The sequence below is a fragment of the Rhodotorula toruloides genome (assembly GCF_000320785.1).
Source record: "Rhodotorula toruloides NP11 unplaced genomic scaffold Scaffold5, whole genome shotgun sequence".
NCBI classification, from domain to species: Eukaryota; Fungi; Basidiomycota; class Microbotryomycetes; order Sporidiobolales; family Sporidiobolaceae; genus Rhodotorula; species Rhodotorula toruloides.
In genome coordinates, this window is record NW_015622965.1 from 345,174 (window position 1) to 359,160 (window position 13,987).

Here is a 13,987-nt window from a genome sequence, read left to right on the forward strand (position 1 = left end):
TTCGCCGTTCGGCGCCTCGTCCGCCTCGCTAGACTCCTTCGTACCCGTCCGCTCTCTGCTCCCTGGTCGGCTTGAACAAGCACTCCTTGCGGAGCGCAGCATGTTCTCGCGACTTGCTCCCCGAATGCTCGCCATACGTTCCGCTGCTTCACCGACGTCTCCTGCACGATGTCGCTTCTTCGCGACGCATTCGTCATGCTTGTACGGAGCTCGACCACTGCCGTTCAACTCGCCAGCCAACGCAGTCCGACGAGGACCCGCTAAAGCGGACAGCGACGAACAAGCCTTCGAGGCGAAGCTGGCTGCCGAGCCTGCTGAAGCACCAGTCAGGCGCCTCAGTCTCTACGATACTCTGTTGGCCGACGTAGAAGCGGGCAAGGGCATGCGACGGTCGAAGGAGGACGGGGAGCAGCCGTACAAGGAGGTCAAGGAACCGGTCAAGCCGAAGCCGAAGTGCGTACTGCATTCGCCTGCGTCTTCTGCCTTGCGCTAACCCTAAGCCTGAACCCTCAGACCAGCGAGGGCAATGAAGCGAGAAGCGGAGGCGGCGGTTCAAGCAGAGCTACGAGCAAAGTGGCCGGATTCGTTCAACTACACCGACTACAACCCGCGGCTGGTGCTTGCGGCAAGCGATGCACTTATTCAAGAAGAGCTAAGACGAATGAACGGGTTCGTGCGATTCCTGCACCCGGATCTGGCTCGGCTAAGCGCTCCCTGGGACTCGCAGGCCGTTCGGGTTCGGTACGCGCTTCCGTCGATGCACATTCTCCGACTGCTGACACATACTCTCACAGATCTCGAATGGTCCCCGTTCATTCGGCCAGGCGTTCAGGGTACCACCGCTCTCATCCAAATCTGCGACCGCCAAAGCGTCCTGCTCGTTCACCTCGCCCAAATGAATTGTGCGATGCCTTTCACCGCACGTTCAGGTTTGACATCATCTGATCTTGCTCCCGAGCCTTGCAGACCAGCTGCCGGATGTTCTGCGGCGCTTCATCGAGGACGAGGAGGTGATCAAGCTCGGTGTGCACATCAATGGTCAATCTCACTCCCAGCTTCTGCTCGAAGACGCGCACTGATTCCTTTGCCTCTCCAGGTGACGTACACAAGCTTAGGCGCGACTTTGACGTCTCGCCGCGCGGTTGTGTCGAGATCAGCGACTTGCACCGACGGTACGGCGGCGTGGGCACGGCTGGCGGCAGGTTGATCAGTCTCCAGCGGCTTGTTGGACATTACCTCGAGTCTTACCTGCCCAAGGACGAAGATGTCCGCATGGGCAGGTGGAGCCACGCTCTCTCGCCGGCGCAGATACACTGTAAGCTCCCTCCTTCGTCGACTTTGCCGCGCATTTGGACTGATATAGGTTCTCCGCTTTCTGCAGATGCCGCCAACGACGTATACGCCTCGCTGATGGTCGTCGAACGAGCGGCGGAGGCTGCGGGAAGGACGGCCGGGCAACTTGCGCAGGACCTGGCTGCGCTGGCTTCGTAGCGGCATCAGTCGTGCAAGGATCGCGAGTTGACAGTTTCGAAGCTCTACGATAAACCTGCGGACCTTTGGAGGACGAGTGTGACTCGTAATCGTGAACCTGAAGAGTCGACACCGGTCATTTGAGGGAAAGGACCCAAGTCAGCGGTGCAGGCACCTTCGCGAAGCATACTGATGCTGTCAGTGACTCTCGTTTGTCTCCTCGCAGCAACCGCGACACAGCAGAGGCCGCAAGAACGGGGTGAAGGATTGTTTGTGCTTTATACACGCATGACGCGCTCGCCTTTTCATCGCCTGGCTCTTTAGCTCAGTTGGGAGAGCGACAGACTGAAGCTTGATCAAGCTGCACTTCTGCAGGTCTCCGGTTCAATCCCGGAAAGGGCCATGTTCTTTTTCCCTAGTTCCTTTTTTCCCCCACTCGCAACCGCCGTTTTTTTTTTTGCTGAAGCCTGTTGCCGCAACTCCTGCTGCCCCCTCACGTCTTCCTGCCCTTGCTCTTCCTCTGTCGCCCGTCGTAGAAGCCGACAGAGAAAGCTTGTCCAGCGTCGCCGCGAATGCTCGCCTTGGCACAACGCGTGTCGGGATTGCTCGATTGGAAGAAGACGGGCACAGGCTTGCCATCCATCGAGACGAAGAAGGGTTTCATCGGATCCTCGAGGAAGAGCCTGCGTTGGAGCGAGTGAGGGAGGGTCAGCGTTGTTCGCGGTGCAGAGCGGATGGACGGACATACACCGAGTGACCCTGATCCGGAACAATCATCGCGAGCTAGGTATCGAGTGCAAAGCGAGCGGGAGGGAGGAGAGAGAGGAAGCTCGAGAGCCGAAGTGCGGGGTAAGCGGCAGAGGGGAACAAAGGCGGCAGTCGAGTGAGACGAAAGTGCTTCGCGAGACAAGCAGTCCGGCGACACAGCAGGCGAAGAGAGGAAGCGCCAACTTGCGAGGAGGCGAACGCACCGTCGACCTTCCCAAATCGCGGAGTTCGTAACGCGATGCCCATTTCACAGCCGAATCCATCAAGCGCTCCATCCAAACAGCAAGCGACACACCAGCAGCACCTAGACGCCGCCGCGCCACTCCTCGCCGACCTGCGTAGCGCCCGCTGCGCCGACACCGCTTCCTCCGGCGACGGGACCCTCTTCGTCCGCCTCAAATTCGTTCTGCTGCTCGTCGGCGCTGCGGCGCTGCGTGATGGCGATGCCGGACGCCGAGTGACCGGCGAAAGTCGAGGAAGCGAGCTCAGGAGTGGGTGGAGGGAGAGTGACGGTTCCGCCCTTCGCGGCAGCCTTGATGAGCGCGTAGAGCTGCGGGTTCTGGTGGAGCGTACGAGCGAGTTGCTGCGGCGAAAGGTCGTCGTCGTCGCTATCGTCGTCCGTCTCGCTGAACGAGGTGGCCTCGCGGAAGAAGGTGTCTCCGTCGGCGGGAAGGTGCGAGTCGTCGCCAGCCGCGTGCGACGTCTTGGGACGCTTCGCAGGGCGGCTCTTGGCGAGCTGGACGTCCTTTTCGACCTCTTCTTCGTCGTGGTCGAGGTAGATCGCACCGTCGGCAGCGACCGCTCCTTTCGGCATGACCGCCTTCTGGCCGGGCTCGGCGTTAATCTGCCTGTCGATCCAAGCTGTCCAGTGAAGTAGAGCAGCGATCAGGTCACACGTGGAGCGGAAGGTGGAGCAAGCGAGACGTACCGGAGGAGCGAATGTAGAAAACGAATTCGATGTCCGTGTCGGCGACGTACGTGTAGGTGGTCTCGTACTCGGGCTCTGCGGTCTCCACCTGCGCAACTGGTGTCGAAGTGCCGCCGTCGAGACGGGCGCCGAAGCTAGAGATGCCCGCTAGTGAGCCGACGGTTTGTCGAGGCAGGAGAAGGGGTAAACGCACGACGGAGTGAGACCGAACTGTCCCTTGTCGGAGCGCTCGTTGACCGCACCGAGCTCCTTCCAGACTGACTGCTGTTCGCGAAGCGGGTCTTCCTCCTTAGCCTTCGACGCTTGCACGCGCTTCTTCTCCTTCTTCCTCTTCTTGATGCCCTTGATGCCCTTGTAAACGACCCTGATGCAATTGAGCTCGTTGATCTTGCTCGTATCGGAGCAGGCGACCGCAGAATCGTCGGTAGTGGGAAGCTTGGCGAACTGGAACGGCTGTTCAGAAAGCACGCAGCTCGAATGAGTCAGTACGCCTCGGCGCGGCCGCATGCGGGCGCAACGTACACGTCCAGCCTTCTTTTCCCAGCGGTCGAAGCGGTTGATGTCGTCGCTCGCACCTTCCGTGCAAATCTGCTTGTTCGAAGCGTACCAACCACCAATCCTGCATCTCGATATCAGCGTTAGCGCCACTCGAGTCCTTGGGGCAGCCCCCAGAAACTTACCACTGCTCCCCGAAGAACAATTCGACGTTCCGCCCATATTTCGAGCTTTTCTTCCTGCCATCCCAGAAAGCGACATGGAACGTCTGCCCCGGCACACCCTTGATGCTTCCCGTGACGCGGCGCTGTCCCTCCTGACGAGTCAAGAAGACGGGAACGGGTTTGCCGTCGATAGAGATAAATGCACGCTTCGACGGGTCGTCGAGGAGGAAGCTGTGAGGAGGACAGAGTCGTCAGCGCGCGAGCGAGGGCGCGGGAGGGAAGGGGAATCACGCACAGCGAGTGTCCCTGGTCCGGTACCTCCATCTGAGCAGCAAGCGAGGGCAGGTGAGCGAGAACAGCGGAGCGAGTGAGGAGAAGGAGATGAAGAGATGAGGCGGGGAAGGGTCCGAGCAACCTCGCAGAGCAGGCGAAGCGAAGGTTGGCGGAGGGTACGAAGCGTCTCGTAGACGTCGTTTGCGAGACAAGCGAGCCCAGCGAGAGTCAATCGGGAGTGGAGAAGCGGGAGGTAGCCTCTCGTCGAAACCCAGCAGACGCTGCTCACGCGGACGAAGAAGGAGACCTTACCCGCTCGATGCACCAAAGTGTCCTTCGGCTGACCGCACGACCCGCTTACTTCGCCCGACGATGCACGACCGACTTGCCGACTTCCTGGTACTCGTCCTTGCCGATCCAGAGCTGCGCGACGCGAGAGCGAGTCAGTCTGGTGCCTGGATGAGGGAGAGACGATGATTCTGAAGCGTAGGAGAGCGCACGCACCTGGTGGAACGTCCCGAGCGAAGCGAGAATCGACCCGCCGAGCCAGGACGAGTGCGTGCGCTCGGCGGCAGAGGCGGCGGCGTCTGCATCGCGGAAGCGGGTATCGGAGTCAGCACGAGCAGGTGAAAATGACGAGGTAAGCGCGACTCACGAATCTTGATCTTCATGCCAGGCGCGACGATGCCCAACTCTGCCTGCAACCTGTCGACAAAGCCAGGAATGAGGGTCGTGCCGCCCGTAACGACAACGTTGGCGAGCAGCGTCGCTTGGAGGTCCGGGTCGACCTGGATGAGCGTGTTGCGGATGAGGCCGGCGAGAGGCTGGAGGGCAGAGTAGGGGTGGGAGGGGATCGTGGAGGCGGACGGAGGGAGTTGTCGGTTCTTGAACTGGAACAAGGCGCGTCAGTCCAGTCACACTCGGCGGAAGAGTAGGGCCGGTACGCACCTCTACCGGAAGGAAGCGCTGCGGGTTGAAGATGATCTCGGGCGTGCTGAGGCGAACAGTGCCGAGGTAGGTGTTGAAACCGTCAGGGAACTCGAACGCCCGACTCGCTTTCTGGTTGACCGAACTACGAAGGGGGAGAGCCGTCAGCGCGACAGGTGACCAACCGTCCAGTGAGCGAGACTCACTTGTCATCCCAGCTGGGCGTCATCACCTCGCACACCGACTCCTTCAGCTCGTGCATCAACCGCATCTCCTCCAGGCGATGGTACGAAGGCGTTGTCGCGGCGTTCGGGTCAGACGGATTGGGTAGCCGGTCCTCCCTGCGAGGGCACGAAAGGTCAGCCAGGCGGCGACTTGAGGCAAGGGAACTCGATGTACCGCAGTTGCGCATTCGCCGGCTGGTTGGGCTCGACCGCCTCCTTTGTCTTGACGAGGTAGTGCGGCGTAACGGGAAGTGATTGGGATTTGAGGCTGGAGAGGAGGACTTCGGAGAGGAGTGCGCCGCCCGTGGGCTGCTTTTGGATGGCTGCGCACGGGAGAGCGTAAGTAGTGCTGTCCTAGAAGAGCACAGGCGGGCTGACGCACCTTTTCGCAGGACAAACCCGTCGTAGACCGGCGTCACAGTCGTCAACTCCTCTCCAACATTCACGATCAAAGCTGAACCCTTGCCCGCCGCAAATCTGCGCGACCAGTGCGTGCCATGTCAGCATTGCTGCGAAAGAAAGCCCTGGCTGGGCAAACGAAACTCACGCGCTCATGACCGCCTTGTCGACCGAGTAGAACGCCGGCGTCTGCCACGTCTCGAACGCCAGCTCGCACATCTTCTCCTTGTTCTCCTTCGTGTTCCAGCTCGGCTCTGTCGCCATCAAGGGGAACTCCTCGAGCGTCTTGACCCTCATCCGGTCCTGGAACGCATGTTCGAGCGCGCGACCCGCCGCATCCCAGTCGGTGACGATCTGGTCTGCGACGAAGCTCAATACGGTTGCGTGCGGGCGGTAGAGATGGACGTTGTTGCCGTGCACGTAGGTCGGCGGTTGTGAAGGGTCGGAGGAAGGGACAGTCGCGAAGGCGGTGGGGAAGAGGCACTTTGGCGCGTCTTCGCCGGCGTAGCTGCGTGCGCAAGTCCTGTGTGAGCGTTCCACGTACACCTCTAGCCAGTCCTGCCCACTCACCCTGCTCGGACGGTACTCGACCCGATGTCGAGGACAAGCGCGCCAACCTCATCTCCTCCATACTGCACGGGCGGGCTCATGGTGGACTAGCAGACAGAAGCCAAGCAGTGAGCCTCTGAAACGAAGCGAGCGTTCCAAGCGGTGTAAAGGCGAGCGGTATTGAGCAGACCAGCAAGTGCACTTGTTGACCTCGACCACTCACAGCACACCGGACTGGATGGTGCAGCTGGACTGGCCTTGATCTTTCAAGAGCTACTGACGGACCTGGCTACCGACACAGACCGTCAAATCGCCTGTGTACTCCCCGTGCTCCCCTCGCCAATCCTATCACTCGAGGCGCTCAACGGCTGGCACACGCCTGCTGGACGCCAACCGTCCGAGCCACCTCATACACAGCGGACTCTCAGCCACGAAACCTGCCGGAAGGGCGCGAGGAAGATCAGACTCGACCTTTCTCCAGCCTCGTTTCCCTCTCCGCTCACTCAAACGTTGTGGTGGAACTGCTTGTTACTGCTCAAGGGTTCTGTACATAGTGCGACGCCCGCTTAGTGGCCAATGTCCTCCTGGGTCTTCGAGCCGCCGCGCTTGCCCGCCTCCGATGCGAGATCCTTGTTTCCGCCGAAGCCTGTTCGTTGAGAAGAGGGAAGGAAGGGACGGCGTCGGCTGACTGAGAATAAGGACAAGTGGGAAGGGAAGGACGCACCGTGCTCGCTGCTAACACGCTTGTCAGGCGAGCCCTGCGAACCCAACTCCTCGAGATCAGCTTCGCTCGTTCCCGCAACCTCGCAAGGAGCGTCAACGCACGTCCTTCTTCTTTCCGTCGTGCTCCTTGGGCCTGTACTGGAAGCTGTCCTGAGCCTCGGCGTGCTCGGTCATCTCGTTCGAACCCTTGGCCATGTCGAGGTCGGACTGAAAGGTAGGCGAGGCGCGGGACGAATCGGCGCGGGGAGAGGGAAGTGAGCGGGGTTAAAAAGGGTGGGTGAAAGGAAACGAGGAAGCAGGAGGAGACGGTGGGATCAAGGGAAGTCAGCTTGAAGCGACGGACGAGAGAGTTGACAGATCGAAACGCACCATCTTGATTTGTAGTTAGTGGTGCTGCGAAGTGGGAAAAGTGCGTGAGTGTTCGCGTGAACGGTTGGAAGAGAAGAGGGGAAAGCCAAGCGAGATGAGAGATCAACAGATGCATCGACGTAGGGAGGCCATGACGAACCTTCGCTGACGACACCGAGAACAGGTCGGCCATCGAGTGGGAGAATCGAAAGCGTGGGCGCACTGTGAGCGATTGTCTGATAGCAGAGCAATCGGTGAAGGGCGCTGAGGGATCGTTAGAGGACGAAGCAGGTCCCTACATCGCGGCAAGCGAAACAAGCGTTTCTCGAATGTGAAGTTCCGACGGCGTGCAGGGAAAGCGAATTGCGTGGAAGTAGAGAGCGAGCAAGAGGGGGGGAGGAAACGAGTCGTAGCCGGGGAAGAAGTGCGAGAAGTGCCTCGTACTTGCCTCGAGCTGAGCATGGACACCAACGACGGGGTGCGGCAGCGTAAATCTTCATGCGCAAGACTACACAGCGTCGTCGTATTGCTGCGAGAGAGCCGGGGAATCAAGCAAGGAAGAGTGGAAAGCAAGAGGATGGATGACCTGAAGGTCTGCCGGCTCCCGTATGGAGCAGCGCGCTTCCTCGCGCCCCTCAAAGAGGGAAACGCTCGACGCCCGCTGAGTAAGGAGACCATCGCTCTGTGCCCCCGTGTACGGAGAACCCTCGTCTTCGCCGATCCTTGCGAGAAAGGTCGAGACGAGGGGGATGCGACTTTGATGACCGTGAGAGGAGCGGCCACCGAAGTCGACCTGGAGGCAGGTGTGTATGTTTTCGAAGTGTATGGAATGGTCGTACGGATGCTTTAAGCTCATCGCGAGGGGTTAAGCAGGGTGTCAAAGAGGCGAGGGTGGTGTTGTCCGCAAGCGCGCGCATTCGCATGCGCCGTTCAGCTCCATCCCATCAGCAGCAGCTCAGGACATGCCCTCCAACACCCGTCCGCCTCATTCGAGGTCGACTTTGTCGCGAAAAAGTTGTGCGAGGACGAGGAGGACGAGCGAGGTGACGGCAGGGTGTGCGAGCGTGGGAGCGGTACGCGCAGGTAGCTGAGTGTCAGCGGAGCCTTGTGAGCACCTCGCAGGCCCCATTGAGCGTGTGCATTGGGCGGCGAGAGATGTCGACGGGGTCAACCTGCGCCGTCGCCTCCCGCGCCCTCCTCGTCCTCCTCCAACTCGCCCAAACACCCGCTGTTGACCATGTTTGCTGCCATCCGCACTCCCATGCTCCGCACTGCTGCCCGCCCGGCACTCGCCGCCCGCGTCGCTGCTCCCCAGACCCGCCTCTACCACGAGAAGGTGAGATGCCGACTGCTCCTCATCACTCGCCCGCCTCGCGCGCTGACACTCGCCTCTGACGCAGGTGATCGACCACTACGAGCGTCCCAGGAATGTAAGGCGTCTTTCTGCGCTACTCTGGACCGGATCGGAGGCGTGGTGGCCGCGCGCGGGATTAATCAGACGAGGAGGGTGGCGAAGGGGCGATGACGGTCTCGCGCCGCATCAACGGCTGGGGCGGCGCTGTGGGCGTGTGCAGAGCGATGATAGGGCATCGTCGGGGCTGGCGAAAGAGCGACTCGATTGCGAGGACGGCGCGCTGACTCCGGGTCGAATCGCCGCAGGTCGGCTCGCTCGACAAGAACGACATCAACGTCGGCAGTGGTCTCGTTGGTGCTCCCGCTTGCGGTGACGGTGCGTAGCGTGGCTCCTGTGTGATGCGCTTGTGCTGACCCATGCGCGTACAGTCATGAAGCTCATGATCCAGGTCGACGACAAGGGAATCATCTCGGACGTCAAGTTCAAGACGTTCGGCTGCGGTTCTGCCATCGCCTCGTCGTCTTACATGACCGAGCGTGTCAAGGGGTTGTCCTTGGAGGAAGCTGGAGCGATCAAGAACACGGAGATCGCGCAAGTGAGTCCAGTTGGCTCTTCTCCTTCTCCCCGTCGCCATACTGACGCTTTTCTGCGTTTGAAGGGCCTCTCCCTTCCCCCTGTCAAGCTTCACTGCTCCATGCTTGCGTGCGTCCCTCCACCGCCTCCCAGCTTAGCCAGCTCGAACTGCGGCGCTGATTTTGTTCGCCCCCCCCTCACACACGCAGCGAGGACGCCATCAAGGCTGCCATCAAGGACTACCACAAGAAGCGTGCCGCTGGAGGAAAGGCGACCAAGCCCGGCCACATCGACGTCAGCATGAGCGCGGCGACGGGCAAGACGGAGGCGCAGGCCCACCCCGGCTCGGGCGCCGTCTAAGTTCCTTCGCACCGCCTACGCCATACACATGGCTCAGTCGTCGTTCGCACAACGTAGGAACAGCGCTTGGACGACGGTGATATGGATATCTGCGCCTCGCTTGCGCTCCCTGTACAGAATAGCCTCCCTCTCTTGCCTCTCCGGGTTTTCGCATTGTTCCCCTCCTTCCCTACCTCATTGTGTCGATGCATGTGATAACAAGCAGTTCCAAATAATCCCGTCTGGCGAGCGAGCGGCTTGCGAACCTCCGCTGTCCGAGAGATCGCCTTCTCCCGTTCGACTTCTCGCTCCTCACTCGCTTTCGATGGCTACCGCTCGCTCAACACGCAGTCCATCATTCGAATCGCACGCAGAGATGGTCCGTCCGCCGCCTCGCGCCCGCCTCTCGAGTGCCGGAACTTGATCGCTCATCGCTTCCATCGCAGGACACGGACAACGAGGACGGTCCGAGAGGGTCGGAGGACGCGGCGAAGGGTGCTACGACGGCTAAGAAGGGGAAGAGCAAGGCGAGCAAGTGAGTCTGGCTTGTTGCGAGTCGAGCGTCGCCGCCGAAACCTCGCAGGGGCTGTGAAGCCGGGTCGAGGGGTTCGGTTCCAAGCTGTCAGCTTGCGAGGAGGGGTTCAGCGATATGAGCTGACCATACTGAGCACGGCGAAACGCAGAGGACAGGACAGGAAGGCGCAGAACCGCATCGCTCAGCGCGAGTTCCGTCAAGTGAGTCCAGGTATCCCCATCTCTCCAGCCAAGTCTCTTTCTGACGGCTTTCTTGCACAGCGGAAACAAGCCTACGTCAAGGAACTCGAGGCCAAGGCGGCGATGATGGAGATGTCGCGCGACGAGCAGTTCAACCGCTTCAGCGAAGCGTTCCGTACCCTGCTCGAGGAGAACCAGAAGCTGCGCACGCTGCTGCAGACATTGTCGGGCTTCATTGGCGAAGGACTGGGCGGAGCGCTCGCAAAGATCGGGACGGACTTGCCAGGTCCGTCGTCCTCGCACCTTGCACACGGCTCGCTGAACTGACGCTCTTCATCCGCAGAGTTCCAGGACTTCATCACACGAAATCGCATTGACACGGCGACTGATGCACTGCGACTTACGAAACCGCATCCAGTATCTGCGCCGGCTCGCCAACATTCGCACCGGAGCAACGAATCGCCTGTACGAGACGGAGACCCTCCGTTGAAGCAACAACAGGTTAACGGCTTGTCAACGACAACCGCGGACTTGGCATCTCAAGGTCTCCCCGAGTCGACCTACGCCCACGCTTCAACGAGCAGCCACCCTCATCCTCCTCAACCTTTCTGCCCACCGCAACCTCCGCTACCCTATCCTCCTCAACTCAGTACGAGCGCACCTCCAAGCCAACCACCGCAACCCCAGTACCCCTACGAAGCCGCCTTTTCCACCTCCTTCGATGCATCTCCCCCTTTCGCCTTCGCACCCGATCCTGCCGTCTCCGGCCCGCCACTGCCCGACCCGCCCTATGCTACCGAGCAGTCTCGCCTCCATCCAATCGACACTTCGAGCACAGCGCTCCAGCATGAAGGCCGCGGGAGCATTCCCCGGACATGCGACCTAACGCCCGAGCAGAGTGCCGAGATCCTTGGCAATCTCGTGCAGGGCGACCTAGATCTCGCTCATTCCAAGATGGCCGACCTTCTAGTACGTCTGCGGAGTCCCCCTTCCGCTGCGTACAGCGGAACTGACAGCTCCCTCCTCTAGCCCGCTAACGACACAGCCTTCCAAGCAATCCAGCTAATTGCCTACCACATGCGTTGCAAACGCGACAACCCCGCCTACACTCTTCCACCCTCCCTCACGCTCACGAACCTCCAGCGCTCCGTGCCTCACCCGCCCTTCTTCGACGGCATCATCTGGCCTTCCCTGCGCGACCGCCTCATCCTCCTCAAGGACCAGTTTGCGTTGCCGACCTTGATCGAGGACTTCTGCAATGGCGTGTCGGTGAACGGGGACGACTCGCTCGCTCCAGAGGCGTGGGAGCTGAGCGAGGATTTCGTCCGCAAGTACTGGTGCGCGACTCGTTTCCTTCGCCGTTCCTCGCACCGCTCACGATGCTCTCGCAGGTACATCGTCGACCAGGAGACGCTGCAGATAACGAACAGGTGGCGGAAAGAGCGCGGCGAGAAGGAGCTTTCCCTATCGGAGCTGATACCCAGGGCCGCCTAGAACTCGCATTGTACCTAGCTAGCATGATGTTGCGAAATGTATGCGTTGCAAGCAGTACGCAGAGAGGCACCTACCGGTCTGTGGCGGAGAAGCAAGGTCAGCGAGAGCGCAAAATCGGAAAAGAGAACAGGGCAGCACGCACAGAATGCAGGGCGGTCGTCCTCGCGCTTGACTGTTTGGCGCCACGCCTCCTCAAAATCGGCAGGCAAGATTACGTATCTGCGGGGGGAGAGGCGATGTCAGCGACGATTGAGGACGGCAATGGCTGAGAGCGAGGTCAACGCACCGGTTCTTCCGCACGGCTTGCAGACCGGCAGCTTGGCAGATGGCCGCAATCTCGGCTGACGAGATCTTCTCCGGTCGCGAGACGTCTGCGATGCGAGAAGATGGTCAGCCGGAACGCGGCAGGCGGACAACGAGGACTTGACCCACAGTCTTCGAGGTCGACCTCGGGACTGATGCTCATCTTGCTCGTGATGGTCTGGAAGATGAGGCGCTTCTCCCTCCGGCTCGGATTCGGAAACTCGATCTTCCTGTCCAACCGACCGGGTCGCAGCAAGGCCGGGTCGAGCGTGTCGGCACGGTTCGTCGCCATGATGACCTTGACATTCGAGCCTTGGTCGAAGCCGTCCATTTGCGTGAGGAGCTCGATCAGGATGCGCTGGACTTCGCGGTCGGCGCCGGTCTGGGCGTCGAAACGCTTCGTCGCGATCGCGTCGACCTGTTCGGTGCAAGCCATACTGCTTATCAGTCGACGTGCAAGGAAAGAGGACGCGGCTGACGGAGCGAGGTGGCACGACGCACCTCGTCGATGAAGATGATGCTCGGCGCGTTCTCCCTCGCCATCCTGAAGACATCCCTGACCATCCGCGGTCCCTCACCAAGGTACTTCTGCACAAACTCTGAACCGTTGACGCGAATGAAGGAAGCGGTCGTGTGGTGTGCGACAGCCTTGACGAGCATCGTCTTGCCCGTACCTGCGAGTTCTCGTCGTTAGCCGGCATCACCATGGCAGCGAAGGAGCGCGACGCACCAGGGGGACCGTACAGCAGCACACCGCGAGGCGGGTCGATACCGATCTGGCGGTACAAGTCAAAATGGGTGAGGGGCAGCTCGACCGCCTCGCGAATCTCCTGCTTCTGGATGTCCATTCCTCCGATGTCCGAGTATTTCCTGTATCCCGTCGAGCATCAGCCAATAGCGGAGTACAGGAGGCACAGGCGAACGCACACGTCGGGCTTCTCCTCCGATCCGAGCATGGTGATGCTCGAGTCTGCCTCGGGCGGCAAGACGTCGACGAGCGAGTTCGAGTGGCGGTGGAGGGCGACGCTCGAGCTAGGCTTGAGCAGCTCGCGGTCGATCGTGCTCAGGATGCGGACGACATAGTTGCTGCCGGTCGTCGAGCCGACGATTCCAGTGTTCTGGTCGATCGGTTCGAGGAACTGGCCAATGACGAGCGGGACACTCTTGATGCGCTTGACTTCCTCTTGCGCACGGAGGAGCTCGCGCTTCAGGTTGCGCGACTCGTCTTTGATGTAGTCCTCCTGGAGGGCGAGCAACTCGAGGTGCGCTTCGAGCTTGGCGAGTTTGAGGAAGAGGTCCTCGTTCGAGGGGAGGTTCGAGAGGAGAGTCGCCTTGTCGGCAACAGTCGTGGCGAACGTCGGGTCCTGAGCGAGTGCGAGTAGGTGAGCGAACTGGCAGATGAAGGCGAGGGGGACGAGGTGTTGTGGCACTCACCTCGCGCTCAATTTCGATGCCGATATCCTCCATCGTGTTCTAGTGGGTAACGAGGTCGGTTCAGGTGGTCTGGCGAGCTGCCCGGCGTGAGGTGCCGGCTGTGGAGCGTTGGAGGTGCGGTGACGAAGGGGAGTGGTGGGAGAGGCGGAACAAGCGAGCGCTGGTTGCGTAGGTGAGGCTAAAGCTGGTGCTCGGGCTAGCAAGTGCTCAACGCAAGCCTGTGCGAGCTAAGTGGATCGTAGCGAAGAGGCGCAAGAGCTCGTTGCCGCGCAAGCTGCCAAGGTCGACCGTCTCTCGAAGAGCTTCTTGCGCGAAGTACGGCTCGCTAAACCCTCGCAAGACTCAGCAGGAGTGCACATCCACGTTCGGAACGAGCGCAACGCTGTTGTGGCATTCCAGCGGCTCGGGGAAGGAAGGGGTATCGACACAGAATGACGGCAAAAGGTGGCTGGGCTGGACTAGACGTTCCGACGACCACGACGAGGTGGGAAAGATGCGAGCGTTGAGG

The 13,987-nt window shown here is 60.6% G+C and overlaps 8 protein-coding genes across 8 annotated transcripts; 3 read left to right on the top strand and 5 right to left on the bottom strand.

Annotated features, from left to right (window-relative positions):
- Window positions 1-124: 124 nt before the first annotated feature.
- Window positions 125-1,491, top strand: RHTO_06845 (3'-5' exonuclease; the record flags this gene model as incomplete). Its single annotated transcript, XM_016420504.1, has 6 exons — window positions 125-453; window positions 514-741; window positions 795-902; window positions 959-1,038; window positions 1,097-1,315; window positions 1,382-1,491. The coding sequence occupies 6 exons, from the start codon at window positions 125-127 to the stop codon at window positions 1,489-1,491; spliced, it is 1,074 nt and encodes a 357-aa protein (XP_016274905.1).
- Window positions 1,492-1,963: 472 nt separating this feature from the next.
- On the bottom strand, window positions 1,964-2,247 carry RHTO_06846 (uncharacterized protein; the record flags this gene model as incomplete). The annotated part of the gene is made up of 2 exons (XM_016420505.1): window positions 1,964-2,153; window positions 2,219-2,247. The coding sequence occupies 2 exons, from the start codon at window positions 2,245-2,247 to the stop codon at window positions 1,964-1,966; spliced, it is 219 nt and encodes a 72-aa protein (XP_016274906.1).
- Window positions 2,248-2,542: 295 nt separating this feature from the next.
- On the bottom strand, window positions 2,543-4,149 carry RHTO_06847 (uncharacterized protein; the record flags this gene model as incomplete). The annotated part of the gene is made up of 6 exons (XM_016420506.1): window positions 2,543-3,099; window positions 3,167-3,300; window positions 3,360-3,619; window positions 3,689-3,785; window positions 3,847-4,056; window positions 4,121-4,149. 6 exons carry the CDS (start codon window positions 4,147-4,149, stop codon window positions 2,543-2,545), a joined length of 1,287 nt encoding a protein of 428 aa, XP_016274907.1.
- A 306-nt stretch (window positions 4,150-4,455) lies between these two features.
- On the bottom strand, window positions 4,456-6,298 carry RHTO_06848 (actin-related protein Arp4p; the record flags this gene model as incomplete). Its single annotated transcript, XM_016420507.1, has 9 exons — window positions 4,456-4,521; window positions 4,603-4,685; window positions 4,754-4,988; window positions 5,047-5,170; window positions 5,232-5,366; window positions 5,425-5,572; window positions 5,632-5,726; window positions 5,797-6,156; window positions 6,219-6,298. The coding sequence occupies 9 exons, from the start codon at window positions 6,296-6,298 to the stop codon at window positions 4,456-4,458; spliced, it is 1,326 nt and encodes a 441-aa protein (XP_016274908.1).
- A 465-nt stretch (window positions 6,299-6,763) lies between these two features.
- RHTO_06849 (uncharacterized protein) lies at window positions 6,764-7,115 on the bottom strand (the record flags this gene model as incomplete). The annotated part of the gene is made up of 3 exons (XM_016420508.1): window positions 6,764-6,843; window positions 6,922-6,955; window positions 7,023-7,115. 3 exons carry the CDS (start codon window positions 7,113-7,115, stop codon window positions 6,764-6,766), a joined length of 207 nt encoding a protein of 68 aa, XP_016274909.1.
- A 1,390-nt stretch (window positions 7,116-8,505) lies between these two features.
- RHTO_06850 (iron-sulfur cluster assembly protein) lies at window positions 8,506-9,555 on the top strand (the record flags this gene model as incomplete). Its single annotated transcript, XM_016420509.1, has 6 exons — window positions 8,506-8,604; window positions 8,669-8,698; window positions 8,928-8,997; window positions 9,051-9,217; window positions 9,281-9,328; window positions 9,409-9,555. 6 exons carry the CDS (start codon window positions 8,506-8,508, stop codon window positions 9,553-9,555), a joined length of 561 nt encoding a protein of 186 aa, XP_016274910.1.
- Window positions 9,556-9,859: 304 nt separating this feature from the next.
- Window positions 9,860-11,742, top strand: RHTO_06851 (transcription factor; the record flags this gene model as incomplete). Its single annotated transcript, XM_016420510.1, has 7 exons — window positions 9,860-9,913; window positions 9,981-10,069; window positions 10,218-10,269; window positions 10,330-10,534; window positions 10,592-11,217; window positions 11,278-11,585; window positions 11,640-11,742. 7 exons carry the CDS (start codon window positions 9,860-9,862, stop codon window positions 11,740-11,742), a joined length of 1,437 nt encoding a protein of 478 aa, XP_016274911.1.
- Window positions 11,743-11,812: 70 nt separating this feature from the next.
- Window positions 11,813-13,512, bottom strand: RHTO_06852 (26S proteasome regulatory subunit t3; the record flags this gene model as incomplete). Its single annotated transcript, XM_016420511.1, has 8 exons — window positions 11,813-11,820; window positions 11,885-11,961; window positions 12,029-12,113; window positions 12,175-12,463; window positions 12,547-12,719; window positions 12,776-12,915; window positions 12,973-13,409; window positions 13,480-13,512. The coding sequence occupies 8 exons, from the start codon at window positions 13,510-13,512 to the stop codon at window positions 11,813-11,815; spliced, it is 1,242 nt and encodes a 413-aa protein (XP_016274912.1).
- Window positions 13,513-13,987: the final 475 nt, after the last annotated feature.